The 13576-nt window shown below is 44.1% G+C and overlaps 1 protein-coding gene across 2 annotated transcripts in view; it reads left to right on the top strand.

The window, feature by feature from the left end:
- The window catches only part of C4H6orf89 (chromosome 4 C6orf89 homolog), a 47677-nt gene that overhangs the window by 3717 nt on the left and 30384 nt on the right, over positions 1-13576 (top strand). Inside the window, exons 2-4 of one of the 2 annotated variants that reach the window (XM_084852959.1) lie at positions 5259-5381; positions 12023-12229; positions 13237-13402. In XM_084852959.1, coding sequence (XP_084709085.1) covers positions 12041-12229; positions 13237-13402 — 355 coding nt within the window. In that variant the 5' untranslated portion in view covers positions 5259-5381; positions 12023-12040. The remainder of the gene's footprint in view (positions 1-5258; positions 5382-12022; positions 12230-13236; positions 13403-13576) is intronic. The other variant, XM_084852958.1, reaches the window with a different exon arrangement.

Here is a 13576-nt window from a genome sequence, read left to right as displayed (position 1 = left end):
CCTTCTATATGCCAGGAAGTGATGGGGCCAGATGCCATGATCTTTGTTTTTTTAATGTTGAGTTTCAAACCAGCTTTTGCACTCTCCTCTTTCACCCTCAACAAGAGGCTCTTTAGATCCTCTTCGCTTTCTGCCATTAGGGTGGTATCGTCTGCATATCGGAGGTTGTTGATAATTCTCCCAGCAATCTTAATTCCGACCTCTGATTCATCCAACCCGGCATTTCTCATGATGTACTCTGCATATAAGTTAAATAAGCAGGGTGACAATATGCAGCCTTGTCGTACTCCTTTCCCAATTTTGAACCAATCGGTTGTTCCATGTCTGGTTCTTACTGTTGCTTCTTGACCCTCGTACAGGTTTCTCAGGAGACAGGTAAGGTGGTCTGGTACTCCCCTCACTTTAAGAATTTGCCACAGTTTGTTGTGATCCACACAATCAAAGGCTTTAGCATAGTCAATGAAGCAGAAATAGACGTTTTTCTGGAATTCTCTTGCTTTCTCCATGATGCAGCGAATGTTGGCGATTTGATCTCTAGTTCCTCTGCCTCTTCTAAACCCAGCTTGTACTTCCGGTAGTTCTCGGTTCACATACTGCTGAAGCCTAGCTTGTAGGATTTTGAGCATCACCTTGCTGGCATGTGAAATGAGCGCAATTGTGCGGTAGTTTGAACACTCTCTGGCGTTGCCCTTCTTTGGAATTGGAATGTAAACTGACCTTTTCCAGTCTTGTGGCCACTGTTGAGTGTTCCAGATTTGTTGGCATATTGAATGCAGCACTTTAACAGCATCATCTTTTAGGATTTTAAATAGCTCGGCTGGAATACTGTCATCTCCGCTAGCTTTGTTGTTACTAATGCTTCCTAAGGCCCACTTGACTTCACTCTCGAGGATGTCCGGCTCAAGTTCAGTGACCGCACTATCATGGCTATCAGGGACATTCAGATCTTTCCTGTATAGTTCTTCTGTGTATTCTTGCCACCTCTTCTTAATCTCATCTGCTTCTGTTAGGTCCCTGCCTTCTTTGTCCTTTATCATGCCCGTCTTTGCACAAAACGTTCCCTTGAGTTCTCCAATTTTCTTGAAGAGATCTCTAGTCTTTCCCATTCTGTTGTTTTCCTCGATTTCTTTGCATTGTTCATTTAAGAAGGCCTTCTTGTCTCTCCTTGCTATTCTCTGGAACTCTGCATTCAGTTGGGTATATCTTCCCCTTTCTCCCTTGCTTTTCGCTTCCCTTCTTTCCTCAGCTACTTGTAAAGCCTCATCAGACAGCCACTTGGCTTTCTTGCATTTCTTTTTCTTTGGGATGGATTTCGTTGCTGCCTCCTGAACAATGTTACGGACCTCCGTCCATAGTTCCTCAGGCACTCTGTCTATCAGGTCTAATCCCTGAAATCTATTCCTCACCTCCACTGTATATTCATCAGGGATATGATTTAGGTCATACCTGAACGGTTTAGTGGTTTTCCTGACGTTCTTCAATTTAAGCCGAAATTTTGCAAGAAGCAGCTCATGATGTGAGCCACAGTCAGCTCCAGGTCTTGTTTTGACTGACTGTATGGAGCTTCTCCATCTTTGGCTGCAAAGGACATAATCAATCTGATTTCGATATTGACCATCTGGTGACGTCCATGTGTAGAGTCGCCTCTTGTGCTGTTGGAAAAGAGTGTTTGCTATGATCAGCATGTTCTCCTGGCAAAACTCTATTAGCTTTTGTCCTGCTTCATTTTGTACACCAAGGCCATGCCTGCCTGTTATCCCGGTGATTTCTTGACTTCCTACTTTAGCATTCCAATCCCCTATGATGAAGAGGACATCTTTTTTTGGTGTTAGTTCTAGAAGGTGTTGTAGGTCTTCATAGAACCGATCAACCTCAGCTTCTTCGGCCTCAGTGGTTGGGGCATAGACTTGAATTACTGTGATGTTGAATGGTTTGCCTTGGATTCGTACTGAGATCATTCTATCATTTTTAAGATTGTACCCCAGTACTGCTTTTCCCACCCTTTTGTTGACTATGAGTGCTACTCCATTTCTTCTAAGGGATCCTTGCCCACAATAGTAGATATGATGGTCACCTGAATTAAATTCGCCCATGCCTGTCCATTTTAGTTCGCTGATTCCCAAGATGTCGATGTTCAATCTTGCCATCTCATGTTTGACCACCTCCAGCTTACCTTGATTCATTGATCTGACATTCCAGGTTCCTAAACAATATTGTTCTTTACAGCATCGGATTTTCTTTTCATTTGCTCTGTTTAATTTAATTTAATTTAATCTGTTTAATTGTAATTTGCTCTAGGGAGCTACAAAATAGGTGTAAGATTTAAGGATGCAAGTCCTTAAAATTTGTAAGGACTTGCATTTGACGCTGTCTAAAATTATAAACTTCACAGTTCAACAAATAGGATATTGAATTCTGGGCTTGCTCTACAGACTTTCAGTCCATTTATTCCAGCACTTACAACAACACCTAGAACTGTAATAGAAAACTAAATAAGAAAATGAAGCCAGCTCTTTCTTTGCCAACTCTCAGGTTTTCAATGGCTTAAGTAAAAGAAATGAAAGAAAATTGTATTTTTTATAGGATCTCCTATGTATTTTACAGAGGGTGGGTTCGCACGTCTCTTTAAGCCATGGTGGCTTATAAGCTACTCGCAGTAGCTTATTTTTGAAAAATAACCCACTGTGACTGTCACACGATCGGACAAATAAGCTACTGTGCGTAGCTTATTTTCCCCCACCCCCCACCTTGCCCTTCTTCCCTCTGTAGTCCTCCTGCCTGGCCGGGCAGGTATCCCAGCTTCCTTTGTGGTGGAAACCATATCCCACCCTTCCTCACGCTGCTGTTACATCACCTGAGTCCTTCTGATTGGCTGGTTTCGTGTGAGAGGCGTCTTCTGCTGTCTCCCGCCTGTGCTGGCTTCCCGCCATTCTTTATGCAGTGTCGCTCCTTAGCCGCCTTCCCTTTTTCATGCACGTGATTCTCTGGCTGTATGCATGGAAGAGAGGGTGGGGGCTCTAACTCCTTGAGTGTTTGCTGGAATGGGATGAGAATTTATATGTGGGGTATTCTCATGGGGACCCATCACATACACTACTGGATAATTGTGCAACTTTGATTTTTTGTGGGAAAGTGCACTGGAGCAGGTCGTTTCCTTCCCCATGGTTCCCTTCCCACACCTCCCCCTCTTTGCTTCCCCCCACTCCTTATTCCTGCCCTGCCACTCCAATGTCCAAGCCTCTGTCCGCTTGCAAGCAACAACAGAGAATAAAAAGAAACTGTTTCTTGTCATATAAAGCGGCTTATTGATATTATTTAGGTTCTGTGGCTTGCTTAAAACTGGGGTCGCTAAATACTGCTTTGGATGTACTAAGGCACTATCTTTCTTCATTTCTGGGATGCGGGGTTTGCAGGAATGGGAGAAAATTTCATACACAGGTTCCCCTCATGGGGAGGCACAAGATGCACTACTAAAACTCTGTGTGAGTGAAACCTACTTCACACCAAAAAGGGGGTGGGGGTGGCAGCGGTCTATACCCTTGAAAGTTTGCAGGAGGAAATTTCATACATAGGTTCCCCTTATGGGGCGGCACCTAGGGCACACTGAAAATGCTGCATGGTTATGCCTCTCCGAGGAAACGTGGGGATTGTACTGCATGGGGAAGTCTTGGGGAGGCACACAGGCAGAAGGCACTTTAGCAGTTTGCAGAGTGCATCTCCGAAGGATGGGGGAGTGTGGTTGGGTGGCGAGAGAAACAGCTGCACAATCTGTTGCTAGGCACATCTCGGAAACAGATCACCCGAGAGGAGCAGAGCCATGGCAGTGCTTTTGACCGCTCTTGCCGAGTGACTCTGTAGGCGAGCAATTTAACTCACGCTGCACAACTGATAACATGCTAATTTGCAATGGGTTTATTTATTTATTTATTGCATTTCTATCCCACCTTTTTTCCTCTTGCAAGGAACCCAAGGGTTAAATAACCCTTACTGCAGACAGTGGGTTATCAGGGTGGATTATTTTGGGTAAATAACCCACTATAGGTGGGAAAAGAGCTCACACATGACTTGCTAAGCCATCATGGGTTAAATACAACATTATGGTTTATTTAACCCATCATGGGTTAATGTGTCATCCGATCCTAGTCAGAGATGCATAAAATGGCACTAGCCATATTTTAAAATTCTAGTAAGCCTCATCTAATAAGGAGACTGGAGATAGAATATGGTCTTGAAGAGAGTTAAATATTGTGGAACAGGCACCATTGCCCGTGGTGTACGCATATTCTCTTAAACTTATTTTTAAATCTTACTGTTCTTACTTAAATAGTTTTCAGAGTTTGAAACCCAGCCTCTTATTTGTACAGTAGCTTGAGTCAGGCCCATGCCATTTTTAAAGAAATACCCATTGTCAAGAATGGCAGCCTGTTTACCATCATGAGAGCAGGCCTGGGTGTTACATCCCAGGCATCCACCTGGAATAGTGTGTTATCTGCCAGCTCCTTGGGCCTGTTGCTCAAGGCCATGCTCATGCCCTGTTAATTGGGAAATAGACAACAGCTGGGTCTGGTGGGAAGATCCTACCCCTTCTGGATGCAGGTGGTCCCTTTGGGGGCTGAGCTGGTGATTGGCTAAGGGAAATCTGGCCTGGCTTGCTGGGACTGGGCCTTAACAGGAGGTCAAGGGAGAGCTGTGGTGTCTCCCTTCGTCATGGTTGTTTTGGTCCTGCTGTTGGCTGAATGCTATCCTGGGAGGCCCATACTTAGGTATGTTAAAGGATAGGCTAGTTAGTTGGGTTATTTTGCGGGGGGCGGGGTGGGTATAAAGGCTCTCCGTGTATGCTTTGATTTTCTTTGCAAGTTTTCAGCTGTGTAATCCTCTATACAACCTACCACCTCTAATTCTCCCCTTCTCTCTGTCCCTTCCCCTATAATAAACAGTTATCCAACTCCAAGTTGGTGTGATCCTTTCTGTTCAACCTCAGTGCTAAATTCAGTGCTTCTTGGCAGGAGAGGGAGGTTACTGGGTGTCTTTTGGGGCTTGAGGCCAGGTTTGGACTGTCTTGCCTTGCAGGGGCATTGGGGTTAGCTCCAGCTTTCCTTCACACCCATGAATAGCATAAACATTTTTCTATCCTGGAAAAAGATTGTGTTGCTGTGTTTGCAAACGTCATCAGGTACTTCAGTCTAGCAAAGGAGGCGTGTCGTACATTTTTGCTTCTGCATCCTGTTTGGAGATCATGCTATGTCTTTGGTTCCTAGGGCCTAATCTCTAAATCCAGCAGTTGGAGGTACATAGCTCCCAGCACTGAATCAGGATCTCTGAGCATGAGGAGCGCCACTGACAAAGCATCTCAGCCTCAGTGACAAAGCCTCAGCACACAAGTGAGTTAAACATCCATGCGAGTTTAGCAACAGGGTGAGGAGGCCAGGGCAGTCGACTCTTCCCTCTCTTCTCATAGTAAGTTACTGTAAATAAATAACTATAAATATAAACAAACAAATAATGATAAATTCCTCACCTTCTTCTAGTAAGCAACTTAGTTTTCCAGGTAAACAACCCCAATAATAATGCGGGGGGAAAAAACAGTTATGAAGGTAGAAAGCCAGCAGGGGGCTATTGTCAGGGATGAGTTCAAGCGCCTTGAGATGTCTGACAGCTCTGATTCTCAATCAGAGTTGGAGCAGCTAGTTCAGAAGCCGGGGGAGGGACCCTCCCATGATGCTGGGAGAGTTTGACAAACAGATGGCCCAGGCTAAGTCCCTGCCCCCTCCCTCCACCATAAGAACTCAAATTTCCAAGGAGGAGAAGGAAGAGAGGCATGAATTACCAGACGCTAGGGCACGTCACAAAGCAAAGTAGGAAAGGTTAGGGGCGGGGCTCAGACACTTAACCAGATAGCCACTCTTGGAAGCCAATGTAGGAGGGAGCCACCCTAATGGAGGGGCATCACTGCGAAGCAAGTCTGGCCATGAGGATCACAAACAAACTGTCCGTAACTTCACTACCCTTCGGTTCGTCTCTAATTAGCAATTGCAGATTAGTTGATTAGCGGCCTGTGGCAGTCTGAGAGTTTCCTGGAATCTGCATTTGTAAAGAGGCTAGTTTCTAGCAAAATAAAGTAGTATTAGCCTGAAGCTTTGTCTCCTTGTGGTGTTGATTGCAAAGGGGGAAGGCCAATCCATTTCTGACAGCTTGCTGACAGTTTAGGCGTGAACCTCATGGCCATACTTGCTTTGCAGTGGTAAATTGCCTGCCTGGTATGAAGGTTGCTGATAGTGCTGGGGTGGAGTCAGTGGTTGTGGTCCATATTGGTGTGGGGAAATGTAGTCGTGAGGTCCTGGAAGCCAAATTTAGGTTACTAGGGAGAAGGATGAAATCAAGGACCACTAAGGTGGCTTTCCCCAAAATATTACCTGTTCCATGTGCAGGACCACCTAGACAGGCGAAGCTGAGGAGTCTCAATGTGTGGATGAGACAGTGGGGTGGGGAGGAGGGGTTCAGATTTGTTAGACAGTGAGGAACATTTTGGGATAAGTTGGGCCTGTACAAGGGGGATGGGCTCCACTTGAACCAAAATGGAACCAGATTGCTGGCGCTAAACATAAAAAGGGTGGCAGAGCAGCGTTTAAACTGAACCCTGGGGGAAAACTGACAGGAGCTAGGAAGCATCCGGTTTTGGTTCAGTTATCCCTAGGGGATGAAGATGAGAATGTTTCCAATTGCCCAAATGTAGAAGGGGAGGAAATAGGCCATGAGCATATGGTGAAACATTATAGCCTGTCAAAGAGGCCCAAGTGCCATAGCAAAAATGCACATGCCAGAGGTATCTGGGGAGGGACACTGTGCATAGGTTTTTCTATGCAAATGCTAGAAGCCTCTGAGCCAAAATGGGAGAGTTGGAGTGCTTGGTTTTCAAGGAGAACCTAGATATTGTGGAAACCTGGTGGAATGGAGAGAACAATTGGGATATAGTCATCTCTGGATATAAACTCTACAGGAAGGACAGGGAAGGGCATATTGGAGGTTGTGTTGCTCTGTATGTCAAAGAGGGCATAGTGTCGGGCAGACTAGAAAACCTAAAAGGGGCAGACTCTTCTACAGAAGTGCTGTGGGTGACAATACTAGGTTCCAAAACTAATTTATTATTAGGACTATGCTATCATCCCACATACCAGAACATTCAAGGTGACCTTTAGATGGAAAACGAAATCAAGGAGGCCTCCAAATGAGGAAGTGTTGTAATAAGGGGTGACTTCAGTTATCCCCACATTGACTGGATAAATGTATGTTCCAGTCATGACAAAGAGGTTAAATTCCTTGATGCTCTAAATGACTCTGCCCCAGAACAGCTGGTCATGGAACCGACCGGAGGGGAGGAGGCCCTGGATCTAATCCTAAGTGGTACCAGGATCAAGATTAAGATGTAAATGTTGTTGAACCAATTGGAAACAGCCATCACAGTGCTCTCAGATTTAATATATATTTAAGTAGAAAACTGCCAAGGAAGTCCAACACAGTCATATTTAACTTCAAAAGAGGAAACCTCTCTAAAATGAGGGAACTGGTAAAAAGGAAGTTGAAAAAGGGAGTCAAGGGGGTTAAATTCCTTCAGAATGCTTGGTGGTTACTCAAAACCACAATAACAAAAACTCAGCTAGAATGATTACCATAGGTTAGGAAAGGTAGCACAAAGTCCAGGAGGTTACCAGCATGGTTAATGAGCAGTGTTAAGGAAGAAAAGGTTTCCATCAGAAAATGGGAGTCTTGTCCAAATGAGGAAAACAAAAGGGAGCGCAAGCTTGCACAGAGGAGATGCAAGCAGACAATAAGAGATGCAAAAAAGCTTTCTGAAGAGCATTTTGCTAACAACATCAAGGCCAACAATAAACAATTCTTTAAATATATCAGAAGCAGGAAACAAGCTAGGGAGGTAGTTGGACTGTTGGATGATAAAGACAGATAAGGAGATTGCTGAGAAACTGTATGTCTTCACTGCAGAAAATGTAGGACAGATACCTGTGCCTAAATGGATGTTTTCAGGAACGGAGTCTTAGGAACTGAGGCAAATAGTGGTGACAAAAGATGAACTTCTCAACCTTATTGACAAAGTGAAAGTTAATAAATCATCAGGCACAGATGGTGTACATCTTAGGGTACAATCCTATGCAGATAGGCGGCCACCTATCTAATGCAGGGCAGGAGAAATATGGAGGGGATCGTTCCCTTTGCGCTTCTCCTGCCCTGCATTTTCGGCTAGATGGCCGATTTCAGCTGTCTAGTCAAGGGACAGTGGATTGGGGGAGGAGGCTGCCGGACAACACATTAGATGTGTCATACTGGCATTTCTGCCCTCCCCACCCCAGAATGCCCCCTGGCACACCCTGTTTTGGCTGCTCCACGCTTCTCTGCTCTACCTCAAGGGTGGTGCGGAAGGGAGGGAAGGTCAGTTCTCTGGGAATTGAGCTCAGAGCACAGGCTCTGAAGTTGGTTCCTGGAAAACAAGATATCCTATGGCTGTCTAGCTGCTGACTAGTGGCCATAGGATTGCTCCCTTAGAGTTCTTAAAGAACTCAAATATGAAATTGCTGGTCTTCTGAGAAAAATATGTAATATGTTCCTAAAATCAGTCTCTATATCTGGGGACTAGAGAATGGCTAATGTAACCCTAATTTTTAAAAAGGAATCCAGGGGGGATCTGGGGAATTACAGTCTGGTTAGCTTAACTTCTGTTCTGGGTAAATTGGTTAAAAGTATTATTAAAGATAAAATTAGTAAGCATACTGAAGGACAGCCCCTGATGAAAAAGAACCGGCCGGCTTCTGAAAAGGTGAGTCCTCTCTCACTAACCTTTTAGAGTTTTTTGAGAGTGCCACTGAACATGTGGATAGGGGTGATCTTGTGTCAGTTCTTTCTAGCTGACCACAGCTGGCGGCGATAACTCACTGGCTGATAACAGGGTCTTAAACCTGTCCAAGGCTGGAGAGGGAAAAGGAGGCTGAAGCGGGAAACTTATGAGTTCATTCAAATCCAAGGCAATGTGGCAAAGAGAAGTCCATTTTCCAGTCCAAAGTCCAACACACAAGGGAACATGAGCAAGGCTGAGGTTCAGGGTCAAGGCGAGGCTGACAAGATCCGGCATGTGAAAATGACATTGTTCTCCAGCAGTCTTGCCCCTGCCTGCTTCCTGCTTTTAACTTCAGCATCCTGAAGCAGCTGCATGTAATTAATCTTCTTGCCTCTGAGAGCCTCTCTGTCTTAAATGAACAGAAGCCCGCCTACGTTGTTCTTTTACATGCAGCCACCTTTGCTCTGCTGGGGTTGGCGGCATTTCGCCTTCTGAATCCTCTGGGGAAACTGCAGCCAGGCAAGGACCATCCACAGGAGGTGAGGGTGCTCGGGCTTCTTCTGTGCTGGTCCCTTCCCCTGGATCTGGAGCCTGCCATTCCCCATCATCCTCGGAGGAGTCTGAAGGAGGCATGACATCTGGTAGATTTTGTTTACTTGGACTTCTAAAAGGTTTTTTTTTACAAAGTCTCTCACCAAAGACTCCTGAGCAAATTTAGCAGTCATGGAATAAGAGAACAGGTTCTCTTATGGATCAGTAACTGGTTAAAGAACAGAAAGCAGAAGAGTAGGAATAAATGGTAAATTCTCCCATTGGAGGGATGTAAACAGTGGGGTCCCACAAGGAACTGTATTGGGATCAATGCTTTTCAGCTTACTCATAAATGATCTGGAATTAGGAGTGAGCAGTGAAGTGGCCAAATTCACTGATGACACCAAATTATTTAGGGTGGTTAAAACAAAATGGGATTGTGAGGAGCCCCAAAAAGATCTCTACAAACTGGGAGAATGGGCATCAAAATGGCAAATGCGGTTCAGTGTAAGCAAGTGTAAAGGGATGCACTTTGGGACAAAAAATCCCAACTTCATGTATAAGCTGATGGGATCTGAGCTAGCAGTGACCAACCAAGAAAGAGATCTTGGGGTTGTGGTAGACAGCTCAATGAAAATGTCAGCCCAGTATGCAGCAGCTGTGAAAAGGCAACTTCCATGTTAGGCATAATTAGGAAAGGAATTGAAAACAAAACTTCCCAGATCATACTCCCTTATTCAAAACTATGGCACGACCACACGTAAAATACTGTACAGTTCTGGTCACCGCACCTAAGGGTATTGTAGTGTTGGGAAAGGTGCAGAAAAGGGCAACTAAAATGATCAAGAGGCTGGAGCAACTCACCTGTGAGGAAAAGTTACAACAGTTGAGATTGTTTAGCTTAGAAAAAAGGTGAGCAAGGGGGGACATAATAGAGGTACAAAGTTATGCATGGTGTGGTGAAAGTGGATAGGGAGACATTTTTCTCTCTCTCTCATAATGTTAGAACCCCATGAAGCTGATTGGGGGGAGATTCAGGACAGATAAAAGGAAGTACTTCTTCACACAGTGCATAGTTAAAGTATGGAATTCACGTCCACAAGATGTAGTGATGGTCACCAATTTGGATGGTTTTAAAAGGGGATTGGATAAATTCATGGAGGACAAGGCTATCGATGGCTACTAGTCCTGATGGCTATATGCTACTTTCAGTATCGGAGGCAGTATGCCTATGTATACCAGTTGCTGGATGTTCTGTGGCAGTTATAGCCTGCTTGTGGCTTTCCTGTGGACAGCTGGTTGGCACAGTGTGAACAGAATGCTAGACTTAGATGGTCTGATCCAGCATGGCTCTTATGTTCTTATGAACAGGTACCTACCATGTGTCAAAGCTGCTGCTGCTCTTCTTTTGCAGAGTGTGGAGGCCTGACTCAAAGCCTGCATCTTAGCCTTTCAGCATCTCACGAGTAAGGGAAAGTGAGATAATTGTAAAGCACAGCTTCTGCTGAAAGAAGTTATATAAAAATGATAGTTATGCAACCATTAATCGTTTGCTGCTTCTTCTTAACATCCAGACCATTTTGGTCTTACTCCTAATGTAGGAATGAATAATCTTTTACTCCAGTACATGGTTGCATGGAGCTATCATACACCAGATCTTCGAGGCATACTTCAGGAAGAACTAATGCTCTGGTTATTTCATGCTCTCAGGGTCGTGTCACATTTTCTGTTCAAGAATGGGCTGTCGTTGATAGTAAATTGTAAAGAATTTCATGAATAATGAAGTACTATCATAGTAAAAAACAATGACTGAGGAGTTTTGACTAAATGGTATTTTGTTCAAAAAATCAGTGTTTAATAAATGCTAAACACTGAGATGGTTCAAATGTTGATCTAGAACTTTGCTGGTATGTTGTTTTTGATATCTCTTGACCAGAAATAGCTTGCATAGGTCAGATCCTCGTTTGTAAAGAGGGGGCATATATAACGCTGCGTTCACAACACTGGAGCTACTCTGCATTCCATTAGCTGAAGATGACTCTTCATTTCCATTAATTCTCTGTTCCCTTTCATAAAATATAGGATTGATGGGTATAGTTCCTTTCTTTAGATACATGAAAGAACCTTGCAGGATCAAATCAAACGTCTATGTAGTCCAGCATTTTATTTAGTTCAATGGCTATTTAAACGTTTTCAGGAAGTCCACAAGTAGGGCAGTGTCTCTCCTTCATTTGTTCCCCATCAACTGGTACTCATAGACATGAAGTAGCTGCAAAGGTTAGGGTTGAACCTAAAACTGTAAGAGAAACATAGCAATGGAAATAAAGTGAGTATTTTCTGTGCTGACTCTTTTGTTTACAGTGTAAATACAATCCTATTTTTATAGGATCTATTTTGTATTTTACCAAGATGGATAAAACAGCCCTATAGTTTAGAAAATGTATTAAAATGCAGAAGTCTAGTTGTCTCAACTAAACCATTTCCCTTGTGTTTGAATGGCTTATTCTCATTAGTCCTCAGAGCCAGCTTTGCAATCATATCACAGAGAGAGATTGTTTAGATTGGGAAATTGCTGTCCTCTCCTACCATCTTCCTTGCAGCACTGAAATATTTTGTTTGTTAACACTTCTGAATTTTCCCTGATAGGATTTTTCACCAGAGGACATGGAGCTTTCTTCCAGTGAACTCAGCATTTACGATAAACTCTCAGAGACGATTGACTTGGTGAGACAGACTGGTTATCAGTGTGGTATGTCCGAAAAGGCCATTGAGAAATTCATCAGACAACTCTTGGAAAAAAATGAGCCCCAAAGAGGACCACCGCGTTACCCTCTTTTGATGTTTCTCTATAAGGTAAAGCATTTGTGAATGATCTTGTAATGCCCCATATCCTTGCAGAAAATGCACTACAGTTTGAAATCAGTGTAGAGTAGAACACAGCAGTCACAGTATAACAGGCTAGGTAATGGCTTGAATCACAACAGTAATTTTAGTTACCCTGCTGGTCTGGGAGAAGTGTTAGAATTGGTAAAGGTTTTGGTCTCTTGTTTCCTGACTTAGTTTGATTGCTTGAAGCTGACTGCATGTTTGTCGTATTATTAAACATCTAGGGAAGTGTAGTATACTAGGGATTCCCAACCTTTTTGGACCCGTGGGCACATTGGGAATTTGAGAAACTGTTGTGGGCACCACCACAAAATATCTCCCATGGAGAATGTGGCTAGTCATGTAATGGCTGCCGTGGGCACCTGGATAGTCAAAAGTGAGCTAAAGAGGGGCGGCGGGGGGTGGGGGAACGTGCATATTTGCTTCATCTGGGAATTTTTGATCTTTTTTGTGTAACTGTAAATGATGATCAGCCCCTAAATAATGTGCGGGCAACCTGTGGGCCACATGGGATCTTCGTAGGCCTTCAGTGCCACACAGGTGCTTTGCTACGCAAGTGGCCAAGCAGTCACTGTGATGCGCTGGCTTCCCCATGAAAATTGTGCTCCCATAGCCTGTCAAACAGCTCTGTGTGTGGTGGATGAGGGGGCTTCTGGCAGACACGCCCTCTGCCAGCTCTGGCCACGATTACCAGTATGCAGCCCATGGGGGGAAAAGGGTTGCCCATCCCTGCTCTAAACCATTATGTTGTAAGCTTTAGTGTTAAAGTGTGTGTGTGTGCATGTGTGCTCTGTCTGTCTGTCTGTCTGTCTCTCTCTCTCTCTCTCTCTCTCTCACACACACACACACACACACACACACACACACACCCCTACGTGTGTTCTCCCTGAGATCTCGAAAAGTGAAAGTTCTCACTTTGAATACATGCCTGGTTACTGTAGCGTGATTAATCTAATGCTTGTCTTCTCTTGCAGGGCTTGGTTACCCTGGGGTTAGTTTTACTAACTGCGTACTTCATGATCCAACCATATACCCTTTCACCGCCTGAAACTGCACTCTCCAGAGCCCATGCGTTGGGCTCCCTCATTAGGCACATCAGACTGCTGCCTTTACCCATTACCAAGAAGTATATGCGTGAGAGTAAGGAAATCTTTTATGTATTTACTTAGCCATAACAGCTATCAAGAAGTAGGATGTGTTTCTAGTGCTGTATGTGATAAATACTAATTAACATAGGGGAATAACATTCACTAACGACTCTACCATCTTTCATTGTAAAATTACATTCTGCTTTTTGTAAGGAGCAAAATGAGA

This window comes from Heloderma suspectum, chromosome 4, assembly GCF_057233095.1.
Source record: "Heloderma suspectum isolate Gila_16-S chromosome 4, 16-S_ref, whole genome shotgun sequence".
NCBI lineage: Eukaryota > Metazoa > Chordata > Lepidosauria > Squamata > Helodermatidae > Heloderma > Heloderma suspectum.
This window is presented reverse-complemented; position numbering and strand designations above follow the sequence as displayed.